This window comes from Salvelinus sp. IW2-2015, unplaced genomic scaffold (genome assembly GCF_002910315.2).
Source record: "Salvelinus sp. IW2-2015 unplaced genomic scaffold, ASM291031v2 Un_scaffold1038, whole genome shotgun sequence".
NCBI lineage: Eukaryota > Metazoa > Chordata > Actinopteri > Salmoniformes > Salmonidae > Salvelinus > Salvelinus sp. IW2-2015.
Window position 1 is genome coordinate 99,586 of NW_019942698.1, and position 18,576 is coordinate 118,161.

An 18,576-nucleotide genomic window follows, 5' to 3' on the forward strand; every position below is an offset into this window, starting at 1 on the left:
TGTTTTAGCATGGCTTGTGTGGCCCACTCTGGGATGGCTGCAGATGAAATAGCAGAGAATATTGATTCAGCTGTCGGCACCATCGTGACGAAACTACGGGTTAGGTGAGTTTGCTGCCAGGATGTCTTCCTGATCACCCTAATCAATTGTACCCCGTCAACACAGATATTTACACTTTTATTACACGTTAAATGGTCAGGTATACTCAAAGTTTATTAATGCTAAAAAAATGTGTGGGCCCAGTCTGAAAATCGCCTTTGATATCTCTGTTGTCTGGGGTGAGATTACAGGGCCTATAGTACTGTGGTACGTTAAGCTTATTGCCTGCTCTGTATAGCAGTGTGATTAAACCCATGTGCCTACAATCCTGACAAAGAAAGGCCTTTAACAAGTGGCTGCAATCTGTGTGATACGATACRCAGGGTAGAAATGGCCGTAACATTGAAAATGTTTTCTTCACAGAAATAGTTTTGACCTAAATGTATGAGTGAWTGTGTTCTTTGAGTATAAAGATGGCTGTGTTGTCTCTTTTGCAGAAAGGACCGTTGATAAAAATCATCCACTTGAAAAGCCAATCAGTAGCTCTGCCCATCTACACCTCTAACCTGACCCTGATAAATGAAACACAGAAACAGACCCGCGCAGCCAAGGTAGGACTGCTACACACAAATGCTTGTAAATTGCATTGGAAGATTATATTGTCATTTGATCAATGATCTATTTTTTKGTCAAATTAAAGGACTCATCTTTGCACTGGTTCGGAACCTGTTTTACTCTCTATTAATTTTGGTTTAAATCCAGTGCTATATGAAACCCATTCCAGTGAGGCAGGGGAGMGGTCTCCATTTAGTGCTGTCTCCCTGTTCACTCTCTGGGAACATCAACATAGCTCTTAGTGCCACATATGGACTATTGAGGTCAATTGCAGACCTCTCTCTATTATTTACATGCATATGTACATACATGCAGTACCAGTAGAAGTTTGGACACACCTACTCAAGGTTAAATAAACCTAAATAAGGGTTTTTCTTTATCTTTACTATTTTCTACATTGTAGAATAATAGTGAAGACATCAAAACTATGAAATAACACACACGGAATCATGTAGTAACCAAGTGTTAAACAAATCAAAATATTTGAGATTCTTCAAAGTAGCCACCCTTTGCCTTGACAGCTTTGCACAGTCTTGACATTCTCTCAACCAGCTTCATGAGGTAGTCACCTGGAATGCATTTCAATTAACAAGGTGTGCCTTCTTAAAGGTTAAGTTGTGGAATTTCTTTCCTTAATGCATTTGAGCCGATCAGTTGTGTTGTGACACGGTATGTGTGGTATACAGAAGGTAGCCCTATTTGGTAAAAGACCCAAGTCCATATTATGGCAAGACCAGCTCAAATAAGCAAAGAGAAACGACAGTCCATCAATACTTTAAAACATGAAGGTCAGTCAATATGGAGCATTTCATGAACTTTGAAAGTATCTTCAAGTGCAGTCGCTGTGATGAAACTGGCTCTCACGAGGACTGCCACTGGAAAGGAAGACCCATAGTTACCTCTGCTGCAGAGGATAAGTTCATGAGAGTTAACTGCACCTCAGATTGCTGCCCAAATAAATGCTTCAGAGTTCATGTAACAGATACATCTCAACATCAACTGTTTAAATTGCTGCAAAGAAACCACTACTAAAGGGCACCAATAAGAAGAGACTTTCTTGGGCCAAGAAAACATGAGCAATGCAAGTCCTTTGGTCAGTCCAAATAGATGTTTAGTTCCAACCACCATGTCTTTGTGMGATGCGGAGTAGGTGAACGGATCTCCGCGTGTGTCGTTCCCTTCGGGAAGCATGGACGAAGAGGTGTGGGGTGCTTTGCTGGTGACACTGTGATTTATTTAGATTTCAAGGCACACTTAACCAGCATGGCTACCACAGCATTCTGCAGCGATCCGCCATCCCATCTGGTTTGGGCTTAGTGGGACATCATTTGTTTTTCAACAAGACAATGACCCAACACACCTCCAGGCTGTGTAAGGGCTATTTGACCAAGAAGGAGAGTGATGGTGCTTCATCAGATGACCTGGCCTCCACAATCACCTGACCTCAACCGAATTGAGATGATTTGGGATGAGTTAAACTGCAGAGTCAAGGAAAAGCAGCCAACAAGTGCTCAGCGTATGTGGAAACTCCTTCAAGACTGTTGGAAAAGCATTCCAGGTGAAGCTGGTTGAGAGAATGCCAAGTGTGCAATGCTGTCAAGGCAAATGGTGGCTACTTAAACAAATCTAAATATATTTTCGATTCTAACACCTTTTTGGGTTACTACATGATTCCATATGTTTCATAGTTTTGATGTCTAGTAAAAAATAAAGAAAAACCCTCATGAGTAGGTGTCCAAACTTTTGACTGGTACTGTGTGTGTATATAAACAGAGCTGCATCTCATCAATACCTGTCTTGTTTATGAAATTTCAGAAAAATGCACGCAAACAGAAGTCTGCCAAGAAGGAACAGACGTCTACAGAAAAAAACTCTGGTGCTGGCAGGGAGGAAGATGTTCCCATAGTAACGACAAGGAAAARGGCTAAAGTGGAGGTCTGTACCCTGCTAGTGTCAAATTAAATGCATTTTAATAATATTCGTAGAATATATTTGTTTATCGATTATCTATTTTTATGAAATAAAATATTTCAAAGGACTCTGTGCACTGGTTTGGAACTTGGTTCACTCTCCGTATGAGTTTTGGTTTAAATCCAATGCTATATGAAACTTATTCCAGTGAGGCAGGGAAGCGGTATCCCTTTTATGTCTCCCTGTTCACTCTCTGGGACCACTGCCCCCCAGTGGAAGTTAATTGACCGACCTCTTTCAGTACTGTGCTAATTGTTTTCTCTCTCTGATCCCCCTAGAAGCCGTCCAAGAAGGGACTTGTGAAGGTACCCAAACCAACAGGAGGAAAGGTATCAAATAAAAAATGACCAAGAAGGCTGCAAAAACACCCTAACAAAATATGAAAAGTACCTAAATCTTAATGTCTGTTTGTCAACTCAGTGGAACACAACTCTCCTTTCTCTCCTCATTACTATCTGTGTATTACTCCCCCTTTCTCTAAATGGAACTCTGACTTCATACTGATATAAAGGACTGGTTCTAAATGTATATAAACTGTCAGCGTTAATTGATCCAAGGACAAACTCAAATGTGTTGCAAATCTTTGTCTGCCCCATAAAAGGGTCTTGTTCAAAATCATCTTTTGTATAAACCCAACTTGTAAATTAAAATATTACCACAAAGTATATTTCATGTCTTTAATTTGTTATCCACAATGGCATTGTTTTCCATTAGCGCTACTCATTTTCAGCCAGCTACTTTTTCCACTTCATATTAACTAGGCTACTTTTCATTTAAGTTTCAATTTGCTAGTCCCTCGAGTTCTCTCCCGTTAGAATGAAGGATATTCATCTTCTAGCGATCTATTGCTAGGAAAGGCGCCAGTCACAAAGCGAGCGATGACTGAGAAACTGTCCCGCCATCCGGTACAATTTGTGTGCTGCGCTGTGGTTGGTTGCAGTCAAATTTCTTTACACAGAGGGAGAGGATGCTTGGGAATTTGCACTTCCCATGTAATGCGAGTGGTAACGATGAGTCAATCCACTCAGCCTGATTTTGAATTTTGGCACATTCATTTTTCTTTAGTGTGTTAAGCACAGCCAGCCACTTGGAATTGTGATGCATGGGCTTTACTGCTTTAATTGCCATTTTATTTTGACAACTGAACAGCCAGTGTTGACTAGTTTTTATAAAAGATGTCAAACCGACTAGTCTATCCTACAGTGCCTTGAGAAGGTATTCGTACCCCTTGACTTATTCCACATTTTGTTCTTACAGCCTGAATTCAAAATGTATTATTTTCCTCAGCCATCTACACGCAATAACCCATAATGACAGTGTAAACATGTTTGTAGAAATGTCAGCGACTGTATTGAATGAAATACCTCATTTACAGTAGTATTCACACCCTGAGTCAATACTTTGTAGAAGGACCTTTGGCAGCGACTACAGCTTTGTCTTGGCTTTGCACATCTTTTTCCCTTTCTTCCCTGCAGATTTTATCAAGCTCTAATATTAGATGGGAATTAATTAATTTAACTAGGAAAGTCAGTTAAGAACAAATTCTTATTTACAATGACGGCCTACCCCGGATGACACTCGACCAATTGTGCGCCGCCCTATGGGACTCCCAATCACGGCTGGTTGTGATGCAGCCTGGAATGGAACCAGGGTCTAGTGACACCTCTTGCACTGAGATGCAGTGCCTTAGACCGTTGTGCCACTTGAGAGCCCCGAGTGGCAGTGAACATTAATCTTCAAGTTTTTCAATGTTAAGTCTGGGCTTTGGCTGGGCCACTCGAGGACTTTCACATTCTTGTTCTGAAGCCATTCTTATGTTTGGGGTCATTGTCCTGTTGGAATGTAATTCTTTGCCCWAGTCCAAGGTCGTTTGCATTGAAGCAGGTTCTCATCAAGGATTTGCCTGTATTTGGCTCCATTCATTGTTCCCTCTATCCTTACCAATCTCCCAGTCCCTGGTGCTGAAAAGCATCCCCATAACATGTTACTACCACCACCATGCTTCACTGGAGGATGGTGTTCGAAGGGTGATGAGGTGTGCCTTGTTTTTTCCAGACATGGTGCTTTTTCATTCAAGCCAAAGAGTTCAATTTGTCTCATCAGACCACAATCTTTTGCCTTAAGTCTTTCACGTGCATTTTTGTGAACTCCAGGTGTGCTGTCGTGCCTTTTTTTCAGGAGTAGTTTGTCTGGCCACTCCCATAAAGCCCAGATTGGTGAAGTGCTGTAGAGACTGTCATTCTGGTAGGTTTTCCGGTCTCAGCAAAGGAACTTTTATTGGTCACCTCCCTGACCAAGGTCCTTGCCAGGTTGCACAGTTTGGTTGGACGGCCAGCTATAGGCAGTCTGGGTAGGTCAATGTTTTTTCCATCTCCCAATTATTGTTTATATGCCTTATCACAATTCTCTATGGACAGTTCCTTAAACTTTATGTTACAGTTTCTGCTCTGACATGCACTGTCAACGGTGGGACCTTTTATATTGACAGGTGTGTTTCTTTCTAAATCATGTTCAAACAATTGAATTGGACACAGGTGGACTCCAAGTTGTAGTGACATCTCAATGATGATCAAAGGAAATTGGATGCATCTGTATTTAAATTTCAATACATTTGTTTGCAAACATGTTTTCACTGTATGGGGCATTGTGTGTATATTAATTTAATTTAACAAATTTAATTCCAGCTGTAAGATAACAATGTTGAGTAGGTCAAGGGGTAGCCTGTAACTACTTTTCTGAAGGCACTATATATATATCCCTTCACCATTCAGTAAACCTAAGGATTTTCTAGGTTTCCTTACCTTGGATGTTGGGGTTTGCCAGACAGTGACTGGTTTCGTCAGTTAGTGTAGCCTACTGAATCGCATCATTGAGAGCCGTTCATTTGGCTCCCTAATTTGCGTATGCAACTGGTAGGCCAAGGCTTTTTGGCAATTATCTGCAGATAAATTATGAAAACATTTGAAGATGGTAAGTCATCACTGCAGGAACAATAGGTAATGGAGAGCCGTGTTCGACTCATGATAATTAGGGCCCTCACGGAATCCAGTTATTAACAGAATTCAACAACAATATTCATATGTATTGACCTTTAGTAGGGCATCAACTAAATGCATTGAAATATATTTGTTTTATCATAAGACATGAACAGAATGAATAAGTGATTTGTATTTCCTGTAACTTTCTGAAGAGGCGACGTGAATGCCTCGTGTGTGTGCGTGCAGTGCATGCGTCTACCACTTTGGATAGCCGTTAGTGATGATGCTAATGAAAACGGTCTTCTGGTAGATGGAAAGGCTTTCGCAATAACCTTCTCAATTAATGTTAACTACAAATTAGCCTATCTGGCAGAATTATATTATGACTATTTTCTTCAATCCAGTGGGTATTTGCTTTGCAAACTCTACCATCGTGTGTGCTACAAAAATACTGTTAAACAGCCTCTTGCTAGGTGTGCGTTTTAAATTAAATGGTAACTACAGCCAAAATTWATTTCAGATTTTTTTCCCAGACCTCAAAAGTGGTCTCCTGATGTGGTTTAAGCATTTGTTTTGGTTGTTTCTCTATTAAAATGTGATTTTTGCCAGCGAAGACCTGGAAAAACAAAACAGAAATTTGGGACAACGGAATCAGGCAACAACAAAACGTTTTATAGGGCCCTAACTAATGATTATTAATTTAGGATATGTAAAATTATTAACATATAATATTTAAGACTAATGTAACCCTTTTAATTTTTTTGATTCAACCTTAATTTATGTTTCAAGATAAGGGCTATTCATTTATTTTCTTTTAATACAATACATAATTTGAAGAACACACACTGTGGCATTTCATATTTTGTATTACAATTGTAAATAAGACCAGCTCAGAAGACAGGTTTAATGTTCCTACCTAGAAAATAATCCTGATCATATAGGCCTAGACCAATGGTCACCAACCAGTCCATCGAGATCTCCGAGGCTTTCCTAGTCGATCACTAAACATTTCTACAAAAAAAAAAAGCCAGGCTTTCCTATTTTATGTATTTGTTTCCTGCTGTTGGCGGTAGTTGCACTTGATTCAACAGCCCTACTGCCGGGAAGGCAAAGTGTTCCATCGAATTAACATGAATTGGTGCATGAGGCAGAAATAATGCAGTGTTACTTGAGTTCCCCATCAGCTGGAAGACGGTGTCCCTTTTTCTCTGTGGTGGGAGGGAGAGCGGAGGGACGGTGAGTCGGGTGAGAGGCAGCCTCACTGCTGCTCTCTCCCTCTCAGACTGACCATCAGATGCCGGCCATCAGTCCAGTAAATTAAAAAAATACGCTAATTATTATGCTCACTCAGCTGTGCCTCAAGTAATACAACAAATTACAATTGTTCTATTGCTAGTGTGATATACCTACAATTTTTAAATATAATTTCAAAATGGTCTGAAGAACAATATTGGCAGGGCAATTCAAGCATAGACCATATGCATTGACAATGTTTTGGGCATATAGCCTACTACAAACCTCATTGCTACAGAACAGTTTTTAAGAAATTAATGTTGCATAGGCTTACATTTTAAGTAATAAAAAAAAAAATGTGAGCAGTAGATCTCTGCTTGCATTTTGACTCAGTGATCTTTACTCAGAAAAGGTTGGTGACCTTTGGACTAGACGATATCCAAAACAACAATACACTGAATTCATACATTTTCATTAATTTAAATTGTAAAGTCATGTCTTTCTAAATAATACCACAACCAATCTTGGAGGTAAACTTTATAAAGTACCCAATAATTTCACTGTATTTCTGATAGAATATAAGGCATTAGAATGTACCGGAGGCCACCAAAATAGAGCTCCTTTGGCCAAAAAGGTCAGACTGGGGAAAACAGGCACTTTTTTTCTATTTGGCTGGCAACTCCTACTTGTGGAGACCACTGCAATGGGCTTACTGTTAATGTTTATATAATGAATACATGTAAGGTTTTTATGTAATATAAACCCATTACATTAGGCAATATCTGTCTGTACAGGTAATGTGTGGTTCTGGTTCACCTCCGATGCGTTAGCCTTGAGTGATGTTTACCATGGTAAACACTGTCCAAATACAATAGACTGTTGGTATTAGATGACAAGGCTATTGTTGATGAGATCATAACATGGTTGTGCAGCTGCTGCCTGATCCTTACAGGCCATGTTTSCCTTTCTAATATCACAGACTGGGTTGTTCACTATAGTGCTCTTTTTAAGTGCAATGTCTAACATTGATTTCTAAATATAATTTCAGTAATATCCATTTGAAGCAAAGTAATTTATTTGTTCAGCACTGTTTTCATATGAATGTAAAAGCTGCCGGAGTTAGCTAGCAAGTTTTGACAATACACACCTACAGGTGGTCCACGTCTGTCTAGTATTGAACTACCCCTCCCTATTTGATGTGGGTGTGGTTAACTGGGTGGAAATACATGGGATGGGATGAGATGAGTGGACTGGGTTTTAGGAAACAACAGTGCAGTCAGGCTAACATCAGTAGGGAGGTTGTAGTTGGTAAGCATTAGAAATCTTTTATTGCAGTTGAGGCAGAAGAAAAAGTATACATGTTAATGCAAGTTAGTTGGTGTGTCCAAGAGGTCATGAAGTGAAACACAAACTGGGTCTCCAAAATATAMATCTATTTCACTTTGAGGAACAATTGCAGTTTAGTAAGGGCAGCTTTTCACTCAAGAGCACCTGATTTTGACAAAACAGTCATCACATCATTATGATGGCAWCATCAGAAGAGCTTCCAAGAACAGAGGATTCTGTGAGGAGAGTCCTGTGTCCAGAACTTGACCCCAATACTCCAGAACCACCTCGCTGGGCCTACATACACAAACCTATCATTGTCATGGTGATGGGAGCCCTGATGCTGGGCGCGGGTGCGGTGCTGATTCTCCTCCACTCGTCTGGTGTGACGGACACCCCCCATGCCACTGCCCCGGTCTGCCTGTCCATTGGAATGATATTTGTAGTGGTAGGGCTGGTCTGGATACCCATCCTGAAGGACAAGCAGAGACGTATGGGGCTGGGGGCCAGGAGCACAAGCAGGTCCCTCAGCAGTGTGTGATGGGAAGGGTAAGGGGTGATCCATTCTTCAGATGTTCTGTTGGACATTTGGTTTAGTGTGGTTGGAATCCTAATTTTGTCTTTTAAATAATATAGACATTTATATTTTATTTATTAGAGACACTTGGATGTTTTTGGATAACTGGTTATACTGTCATTTACTGACAGATTAATTTATTTTTCACAAGGGAACTTCAGAAAGGACCATCGTTTTGCCTTTTTAAGATGCACCTTAAAATGATTTCTAAATATCTGATAAAGTATCATCAAAGAAGATCATGTCTCGTAAAGCTGTACTAAAAACCCAAGGTGAATGTACTTTGAACAATTTTACTGTGCGCTCTCAGTATGTTGCGTCCCTGTGACTGTGCACTGCGTTCTCCAACAGTCCAAAGGCACGTCATCGCACATCACCTTGTGTCCGCACCTGAGTCGGCACTTTTGGAAATGACATTACTTTCTGGACTTCAAATAACTTTTTGAAAAGGAAATATTTCACTTCCGTTACCATGGCGCAAAGACAAGAAAGGGAAGTGGAGGTCGCGGAGAGGAGATATCGGGGAGTTGGTCGCTGTAAATGTGCCTTTTGGTTTGCGGTGGGCCACGACGTAGTTGGAGTGTTTATATTGCTGACCGGAGTGTTTGCAGACATATTCTGCCACGATTTGTTCATCTATGCAGGGGCCGTCATAATCTTCCTCAGTCTCATCTGGTGGGTGTTCTGGTTCTCGGGGAACATCGAGGTGCCATCTGAGGAACTGGAGGATGACGTTGGCTTGGTCAAACTAAAGAACAAAGGGATCAGCGGTGTTGTCAGGAAGGTTTCCAACCGTCTCACTAACGGAATTAGGAACTCATTCCGAAAGAACGGGAGGGTCAAGGGAGAGGGGCCCCGAACAACGGATGGAAATGTTACCTCTAACCAGCAGCAAGCCCCTGTCACTCTTTCCGTTATTTATCAGAACACATCAGAAGCTTCATCTAATGAACTTACCAGACAGACACTGGCAATATGATTTTACAGGTAATTTCGTTTCAAGTTTAACTATTGGCAACATCGTAATAATAGTGTTCTGTTATAAGCCCATAATAGACATTTCATTAACTGAATCATAATGTAATGTTTCGGATATATAATAATAAACCTATATTTGCCTCACTGGTAATGATTAAACACCATCAAGGTCACTGGAAAGAGTCCACATGTTTACCTATCTGCTATCTTGTAGATAAAATGGCAGACTTTGTACTGTGCATAAGTGGTATACGATAATTTTGCTGATAATGGTGCCAAAAAACGTGCACATGCAAATTTATTTTCATTCTGATGTTTTGATTAAGTATAATTGTTGCATTAATCCTTACAAATGCTCCTCAAAATAATTAATTTGAGACCTTTTTAGGAAGGAATAGAATCCCTTTGAATTATTTAGTATACTTATGTTATTTTTTCCCCAATGCAATTTCAGAGCATTTTCTCTGGATTCAAGAGCAGTCTGCAGGAACCTGAAGATGTATTGCACACTGTGACTGTGCCAACAAAGCTGATTAGAGTAATGAGATTGATTGCACTCTGACGCTATATAATTGTTCATAACATGGAATTTGATAGTGTCACTGTAAATGTAACACATTATTTTGTACAATAACATATCTCTGCATTTCTTTCTAAAGTCATATTTTGTGAATTGTTTATAAACTATTTATAGCAAAATAAAATGTACAACAGATCAAAGTTTGTCACATGCACAGGATACAGCAGGTGTAAACGGAACAGTGAAATGCTTACTTGCAAGCTCTCTTCAACAGTGCAGTACAAAGATAAATATCAATATATACTGAGTGTTCCAAACATATACATTAAGAACTCCTGCTCTCTCCATGACATAGACTAAGCAGATGAACCCTATGATACCTTATTAWTGTTACTTGTTAAATCCACTTCAATCAGTGTAGATGAAGGGGAGGAGACAGATTAAAGAAGGCTTTTAAGCCTTGAGAGACAATTGAGACATGGATTGTGTGTGTGCCATTCAGAGGGTGAATGGGCAAGACAAAAGATTTAAGTGCCTTTGAACAGGGTAGTAGGTGTCAAGCCAGGCACATTGGTTTGTGTCAAGAACTGCAACGCTGCTGGGTTTTTCACACTCAACAGTTTCTTGTGTGTATCAACACTCACTGATATATCCATCATGTTTGTAAAAATGTCTCAAGCTCTCTACATTTTGGTTGKAATCGTTGATTGACAGCAATATTTAAACTTTGTCTCAGATTTTTTAAACAGATTTAAGTCAGGACTGAGGCTGGACCATTTTTTAAWTTTTTWAATTTCACCTTTATTTAACCAGGTAGGCTAGTTGAGAACAAGTTCTAATTTGGCCAAGATAAAGCGTAGCAGTTCGACACATACAACAACACAGAGTTACACATGGAATAAACAAAACATACAGTCAATAATACAGCAGMAAAAAAGAAAACWAAAAGTCTATATACAGTGACTGCAAATGAGGTAAGATAAGGGAGTTAAGGTAATAAATAGGCCAAGGTGGTGAAGTAATTACAATATAGCAATTAAACACTGGAATGGTAGATGTACAGAAGATGAATGTGCAAGTAGAGATACTGGGGTGCAAAGGAGCAAGATAAATAAATAAATACAGTATGGGGATGAGGTAGTTGCATGGGCTGTTTACAGATGGCTATGTACAGGTGCAGTGATATATGAGCTGCTGTGACAGCTGATGCTTAAAGCTAGTGAGGGAGATATGAGACTCCAGCTTCAGTGATTTTTGCAGTTCGTTCCAGCCATTGGCAGCAGAGAACTGGAAGGAAAGGCGACCAAAGGAGGAATTGGCTTTGGGGGTGACCAGTGAAATTAACCTGCTGGAGCGCGTGCTATGAGTGGGTGCTGCTGTGGTGACCAGTGAGCTGAGATAAGGTGRGGTTTTACCTAGCAGAGACTTGTAGATGACCTGGAGCCAGTGGGTTTGGCGACGAGTATGAAGCGAGGGCCAGCCAACGAGAGCGTACAGGTTGCAGTGGTGGGTAGTATATGGGGCTTTGGTGAACGGATGGCACTGTGATAGACTGCATCCAATTTGTTGAGTAGAGTGTTGGAGGCTATTTTATAAATGACAACGCCGAAGTCGAGGATCGGTAGGATGGTCAGTTTTACGAGGGTATGTTTGGCAGCATGAGTGAAGGATGCTTTGTTGCGAAATAGGAAGCCGATTCTAGATTTAATTTTGGATTGGAGATGCTTAATCTGAGTCTGGAAGGAGAGTTTACAGTCTAACCAGACACCTAGGTATTTGTAGTTATCCACATATTCTAAGTCRGAGCCGTCCAGAGTAGTGACGGGTGSGCAGGTGCGGGCAGTGATCGATTGAATAGCATGCATTTAGTTTTACTTGCATTTAAGAGCAGTTGGAGGCCATGGAAGGAGAGTTGTAATGGCATTGAAGCTCGTCTGGAGGTTAGTTAACACAGTGTCCAAAGAGGGGCCAGAAGTATACAGAATGGTGTCGTCTGCGTAGAGGTGGATCAGAGAATCACCAGCAGCAAGAGCGACATCATTGATGTATACAGGGAGTCGGCCCGAGAATTGAACCCTGTGGCACCCCCATAGAGACTGCCAGAGGTCYGGACAACAGGCCCTCCGATTTGACACACTGAACTCTATCAGAGAAGTAGTTACCGGGTTTGCGATCCACTTGAATCAAAATGCAACACTTCAAAATGTAAAAATGTAGCTAGATGTCTTCTACAAATTGTACTCTAACCAGTGATGAACACATTATTCCCAGATTCAGTGTGTTTTTTTTAGCTGTGTTAGTTCTTATAGTCTGACTAAGAGTATACTGTATATACCTCTCGTCTGACCAAAATCTTCAAGGGCCCCTGATGCGCCCCCAGTGCAGATAAAGGTTACCAGTACACTGAACTCTATCAGAGAAGTAGTTGGTGAACCGGGCGAGGCAATCATTTGAGAAACCAAGGCTGTTGAGTCTGCCAATAAGAATGTGGTGATTGACAGAGTCGAAAGCCTTGGCCAGGTCAATGAATACGGCTGCACAGTAATGTCTCTTATCGATGGCGGTTATGATATAATTTAGGACCTTGAGCGTGGCTGAGGTGCACCCATGACTAGCTCTGAAACCAGATTGCTTAGCGGATGAAAGTACGGTGTGATTCGAAATGGTCGGTGATCTATTTGTTAACTTGGCTTTCGAAGACCTTAGAAAGGCAGGGTAGGATAGATATAGGTCTGTAGCAGTTTGGGTCTAGAGTGTCTCCCCCTTTGAAGAGGGGTATGATCACGGCAGCTTTCCAATTTATGGGAATCTCAGACAATACGAAAGTGAGGTTGAACAAGCTAGTGATAGGGGTTGCAACAATTTTGGCAGATAATTTTAGAAAAAGAGGGTCCAGATTTTCTAGCCCGGCTGATTTGTAGGGGTCCAGATTTTGCAGCCCTTTCAGAACATCAGCTATCTGGATTTGGGTGAAGGAGAAATAGGGGAGGCTTGGGCGAGTTGCTGTGGGGAGTGCATGGCTGGTGACCGGGGTAGGGGTAGCCAGGTGGAAAGCATGGCCAGCCGTAGAAAAATGCTTATTGAAATTCTCAATTATAGTGGATTTATCGGTGGTGACAGTGTTTCCTAGCCTCAGTGCAGTGGGCAGCTGGGAGGAGGTGCTCTTATTCTCCATGGACTTTACAGTGTCCCAGAACTTTTTTGAGTTTGTGCTACAGGATGCAMATTTCTGYTTGAAAAAGCTAGCCTTAGCTTTCCTAACTGCYTGTGTATATTGGTTCCTAACTTCCCTGAAAAGTTGCATATCACGGGGGCTATTCGATGCTAATGCAGTATGCCACAGGATGTTTTTGTGCTGGTCAAGGGCAGTCAGGTCTGGAGAGAATCAAGGGCTATATCTGTTCCTGGTTCTAAATATTTTGAAAGGGGCATGCTTTTTCAAGATGGTGAGGAAGGCATTTTTAAAGAATGACCAGGCATCCTCTACTGACGGGATGAGGTCAATATCCTTCCAGGATACCCGGGCCAGGTCGATTAGAAAGGCCTGCTCGCTGAAGTGTTTTAGGGAGCATTTGACAGTGATGAGGGGTGGTCGTTTGACCGCGGACCCATTACGGACGCAGGCAATGAGGCAGTGATCGCTGAGATCTTGATTGAAGACAGCAGAGGTGTATTTGGAGGGCAAGTTGGGTAGGATGATATCAATGAGGGTGCCCGTGTTTACGGATTTGGGGTTGTACCTGTTGGGTTCATTGATAATTTGTGTGAGATTGAGGGCATCAAGCTTAGATTGTATGATGGCCGGGGTGTTAAGCATGTCCCAATTTAGGTCACCTAGCAGCACGAGCTCTGAAGATAGATGGGGGGCAAATATGGTGTCCAGGGCACAGCTGGGGGCAGAGGGTGGTCTATAGCAAGTGGCAACGTTGAGAGACTTGTTTCTGGAAAGGTGGATTTTTAAAAGTAGAAGCTCGAATTGTTTGGGTACAGACCTGGATAGCAAGACAGAACTCTGCAGGCTATCTCTGCAGTAGATTGCAACACCGCCCCCTTTGGCAGTTCTATCTTGTCGGAAAATGTTATAGTTTAGGAAATTTCAGGGTTTTTGGTAGTCTTCCTGAGCCAGGATTCAGACACAGCTAGGACATCCGGGTTGGCAGAGTGTGCTAGGACAGTGAATAAAACAAACTTAGGGAGGAGGCTTCTAATGTTAGCATGCATGAAACCAAGGCTTTTACGGTTACAGAAKTCAACAAATGATAGCGCCTGGGGAATGGGAGTGGAGCTAGGCGCTGCAGGACCTGGATTAACCTCCACATCACCAAAGGAACAGAGGAGGAGTAGGATAAGGGTACGGCTAAAGGCTAAAAGAACTGGTCGCCTAGTACGTTCGGAACAGAGAGTAAAAGGAGAAGATTTCTGGGCACGGTAGAGTAGATTCAGGGCATAATGTACAGACAAAGGTATGGTAGGATGTGAATACAGTGGAGGTAAGCCTGTGCATAGAGTGATGATGAAAGAGATGTTGTCTCTAGAAATATCATTGAAACCAGATGATGTCATCGCATGTGTGGTAGGTGGAACTAAAGTATTAAATAAGGCATATTGAGCAGGGCTAGAGGCTCTACAGTGAAATAAGGCAATAAATACTAACCAAAACAGCAATGGACAAGGCATATTGACGTTAGCGAGAGGCATGCGTAGCCAAGTGAATCAAAGGAGTCCAGTGAGTGGCTTCAGGCAGCTAGCAAGTTAGCAGAAAGGCCTTGGAGGGACGTCGCAACGGTCGAAAGTCTGTTGTGGCCCCCTCGTGCTATTACGTCGGCAGACAGATCAGCAGGGCTCCGTGTGGTAAACCAGGCCAATTGGCAAAATAGGTGTGGTGGCCAAAGAATTTGTCTGATGGGCCTCTTAAGTTAACAGTCCGATGTGCTCTGGACAGCTAGCAGGCCGCGGCTAGCAGGCTAATGGATGGGCATTCAGGGGACGACGCGACGACGGAGCCAGTTGAGAAAACCMCCTCGGGCAAATCACGTCGGTTCAGGAACATTCAACACCTCTTGGAAAGCCATTCTGGTTTGTCTTTTGCATTAACATTTGTGTAATCGTCTCGCAGAAAAATAAAACCCTAACCCCGGGTTAGGTTTTCAGAAGACTCACGAGGTTTTCCTCTAACTTTTTACCCGGGCTTTGCTCATTTCATATTTCCTAACAAACTCCACAGTCCTTGCCGGTGACAAGCATACGTGTAACATGATGCTGCCACCACAATACTTGAAAGTACAAAGGAATCAACAACATTGCATTCACCCCATATTACTGGCCTGTATGACAAAGTGTTTAAAAAAAACACTCCAAATCATCCATTATGTTTGCAACAATGCTATTAAGTAATATTGCAAGACAACATAGCAAATAAATTAACTTTTTGGAGCTAAGCAATGGAGCTAAGCACAGGCAAAATCCTGGAGGAAAACCTGGTTCAGTCTTATGTCCACCAAACACTGGGAGATTAATTCACCTTTCAGCAGGACAATAAGCTAAAACACAAGGCCAAATCTACACTGGAGTTGCTTACCAAGAAGACAGTAAATGTTCCTAAGTGGCTGAGTCACAGTTTTGACTTAAATCTGCTTGAATTGTCAAGACCTGAAAATGGTTGTCTAGCAATGCTCAACAACCAATTTGACAGAGCTTAAAGAAGTTTGAAAAGAATAATGGGAAAATGTTGCACAATCCAGGTGTGGAAAGCTCTTAGAGACTTATAGAAAGACTCACAGCTGTAATCGCTGCCAAAGGGGATTCTAACATGTATTGACTCAGGGGATCGAATACTTACACTAATAGATATATTAGTGTTTTATTTTTCATATTTTTTTTTATTTTTTTATTTTTTACAAATGTTAGAATTCCACTTTGTCATTACAGAGTATTTTGTGTAGATTGTTGACAAAAAAAATGACAATTAAATCTATTTGAATCCCACTTTGTAACACAACCCAATTTGGAAAAAATTWATGGGTGTGAATACTTTCTGAAGGCACTGTATATATCTATATATATTGTTTGGGGGATTTCACCTTTATTTAACCAGGTAGGCCTGTTGAGAAGTTTTCAATTACAAATGCGACGTGGCCAAGATAAAGCAAAGCAGTGCGACACAAACAACAACACAGTTACACATGGAATAAAGAAAAGTACAGTCAGTAACACAATAGAAAAGTCTATATACAGTGTGTGCAAATAAAGTAAGATTAGGGAGGTAAGGCAATAAATAGGCCATAGTGGTGAAATAAATGACAATTTAGCAATTAAACACTGGAGTGATAGATGTGCAGAAGATTAATGTGCAAGTAGAGATACTGGGGTGCAAAGGAGCATTTCTCTTTTTTTAATTAATGACAATATGGGGATGAGGTAGTTGGGTGGGCTATTTACAGATGGGCTATGTACAGGTGCAATGATCTGTAAGCTGCTCTGACAGCTGATGCTTAAAGTTAGAGAGGAAGATATGAGTCTCCAGCTTCAGTGATTTATGCAGTTCGTTCCAGTCATTGGCAGCAGAGAACTGGAAGGAAAGGCGGCCAAAGGGGGAATTGGCTTTGGGGATGACCAGTGAAATATACCTGCTGGAGCACGTGCTACATCCACACTTTGAGGTTGGAATTATATTGTGAAATTGTGAAAATTATAATTCTGTTTGAGTGTAAGAACTGTTTAAAAGACAGCATKAAATTTCAGTCTGTGTCAGTGGGATGGAGTTTTGTCCTGCCTGGTGACATCACTAGGCATTAAATTAGTTAATAGACTGGGGGGGGTACTCAGTGTATTTACTTACTTTCTGTGGTGAATAACACCCTCGTGCTGTGAGTATAGTTCCTCTCTCGTTCTGAAATCTCACCAGTCTCTGTGTAGCAGAGGGATTTCCCCTACATTACACATTATTTACATATTATGTATTCTCTTTTAAAACCAGAACCCCATCACTGCCCAGTCAATCTCAGTTACTGAAACTGGAAAGTACACAATTTTAGCATCTATTTCAGATCTTATTCTTGATTGTCTTATACTGTATTGCTATGTCAGAAGGACAGTGTGGACTGGGATACTACTATGATGGGCTAGTCGAGGAGTGTAAACAATGCTATTTACGATGCAATTCACCACCCAGGGTTTGCACAACATACTGTACTCAATGTAAGTACAATACTGTTTTATCATTTTTTACTTTTGATCATTTGAGTTCTGAAATTATAATGCAGCTGTATATGAATAAACATGATTGTATTTGTTATTGTTATAGAATATGTTTAAGCATTGTTATAAATATTGGCATCTGAATTGTTAYGTGAGACATTGTATTGTTAGTCCTTATACTCAAGCGAAGGAGGCATAGACAAATGAAGCTGGCCCAGTGAATCTGTAGGGTAAGTATGAGCATTATGGACATATGTTTTTCTGTTAACCTGTCCAGCATCAGAGAGCAAAGCCCCTGAGCCGTTCAACAGTCGTCTGACCCTGGTCTGGCTGTTTGTGTTCCTGTGTGCTTTTACTACTCTCCTGCTGCTGCTGCAGGTACTGAGGAAGAAGACATGCAGACGTTTCCCAAAGAACAAATGTAAGATAAAACACAAAGAAGCATAGGGAGGTGATATGTGGTTATATAGTGATGGTCTGCTATCAGCAGACAGGTTACAGTATCTGCCTGTCAGTCATAATATGACAACGCTTGCTTTACCTTTCATATGATGGGAAATTATTATACAGTGATTCGCTGTTAGTAGCAGGCACACAGGTTACGTCTGTCACAATATGTGACAATGCTTCCACATCTGATTGGTGATTGATTCACTCATTTGTGATGAATGGAAATTCCCCTCCATGAATGATAAGTCAAATGTAAAAACTCTGTGAAGATCTACAATGAATGAATCGGATGAATCCTTGTGACTATACCCAATACATTGCCTAACCCTATATCTCTATCATACAGTATGTAACTCACGTCAATGTTATCTCCCAGTATCACGACTACAGGAAGCAGAGTGTCCCGGGACTGAGATGGTCTCTGATGATGTCCCTGAGCAAACAGTGGTTATCATGGGACAGGACAGCTTGACGAGAGGAGCTGGAGCCATGGTTCTCCAGGAGGGAACAAACAGCCAGACTCCCGACTGCAACTCCAACCTGCCTGTCCCTTCCACTGAGGAGGGCACCACCATACTGGTCACAACCAAGACAGTACAGATCTTTAACCACACAGATGACATTACAGACGGAAAGACATTGGGGTTGTGGAGGTCTGGCTTTGTAGCTTGATGTCCCCCCCGCCCACACAC

At 41.4% G+C, this 18,576-nt stretch overlaps 1 protein-coding gene and 1 non-coding gene across 2 annotated transcripts; both read left to right on the plus strand.

Moving 5' to 3' along the window:
• Positions 1 to 239: 239 nt before the first annotated feature.
• On the plus strand, positions 240 to 367 carry LOC112069526 (small nucleolar RNA ACA64). The gene has a single exon (XR_002893752.1). It is a non-coding gene; the product is annotated as a small nucleolar RNA ACA64 (small nucleolar RNA).
• A 9,804-nt stretch (positions 368 to 10,171) lies between these two features.
• Positions 10,172 to 18,562, plus strand: LOC112069523 (tumor necrosis factor receptor superfamily member 17). Its single transcript, XM_024136865.2, has 3 exons — positions 10,172 to 17,434; positions 17,712 to 17,855; positions 18,261 to 18,562. Exons 1-3 carry the CDS (start codon positions 17,317 to 17,319, stop codon positions 18,554 to 18,556), a joined length of 558 nt encoding a protein of 185 aa, XP_023992633.1. The 5' UTR covers positions 10,172 to 17,316; the 3' UTR covers positions 18,557 to 18,562.
• The last annotated feature ends 14 nt before the right edge of the window (positions 18,563 to 18,576 follow it).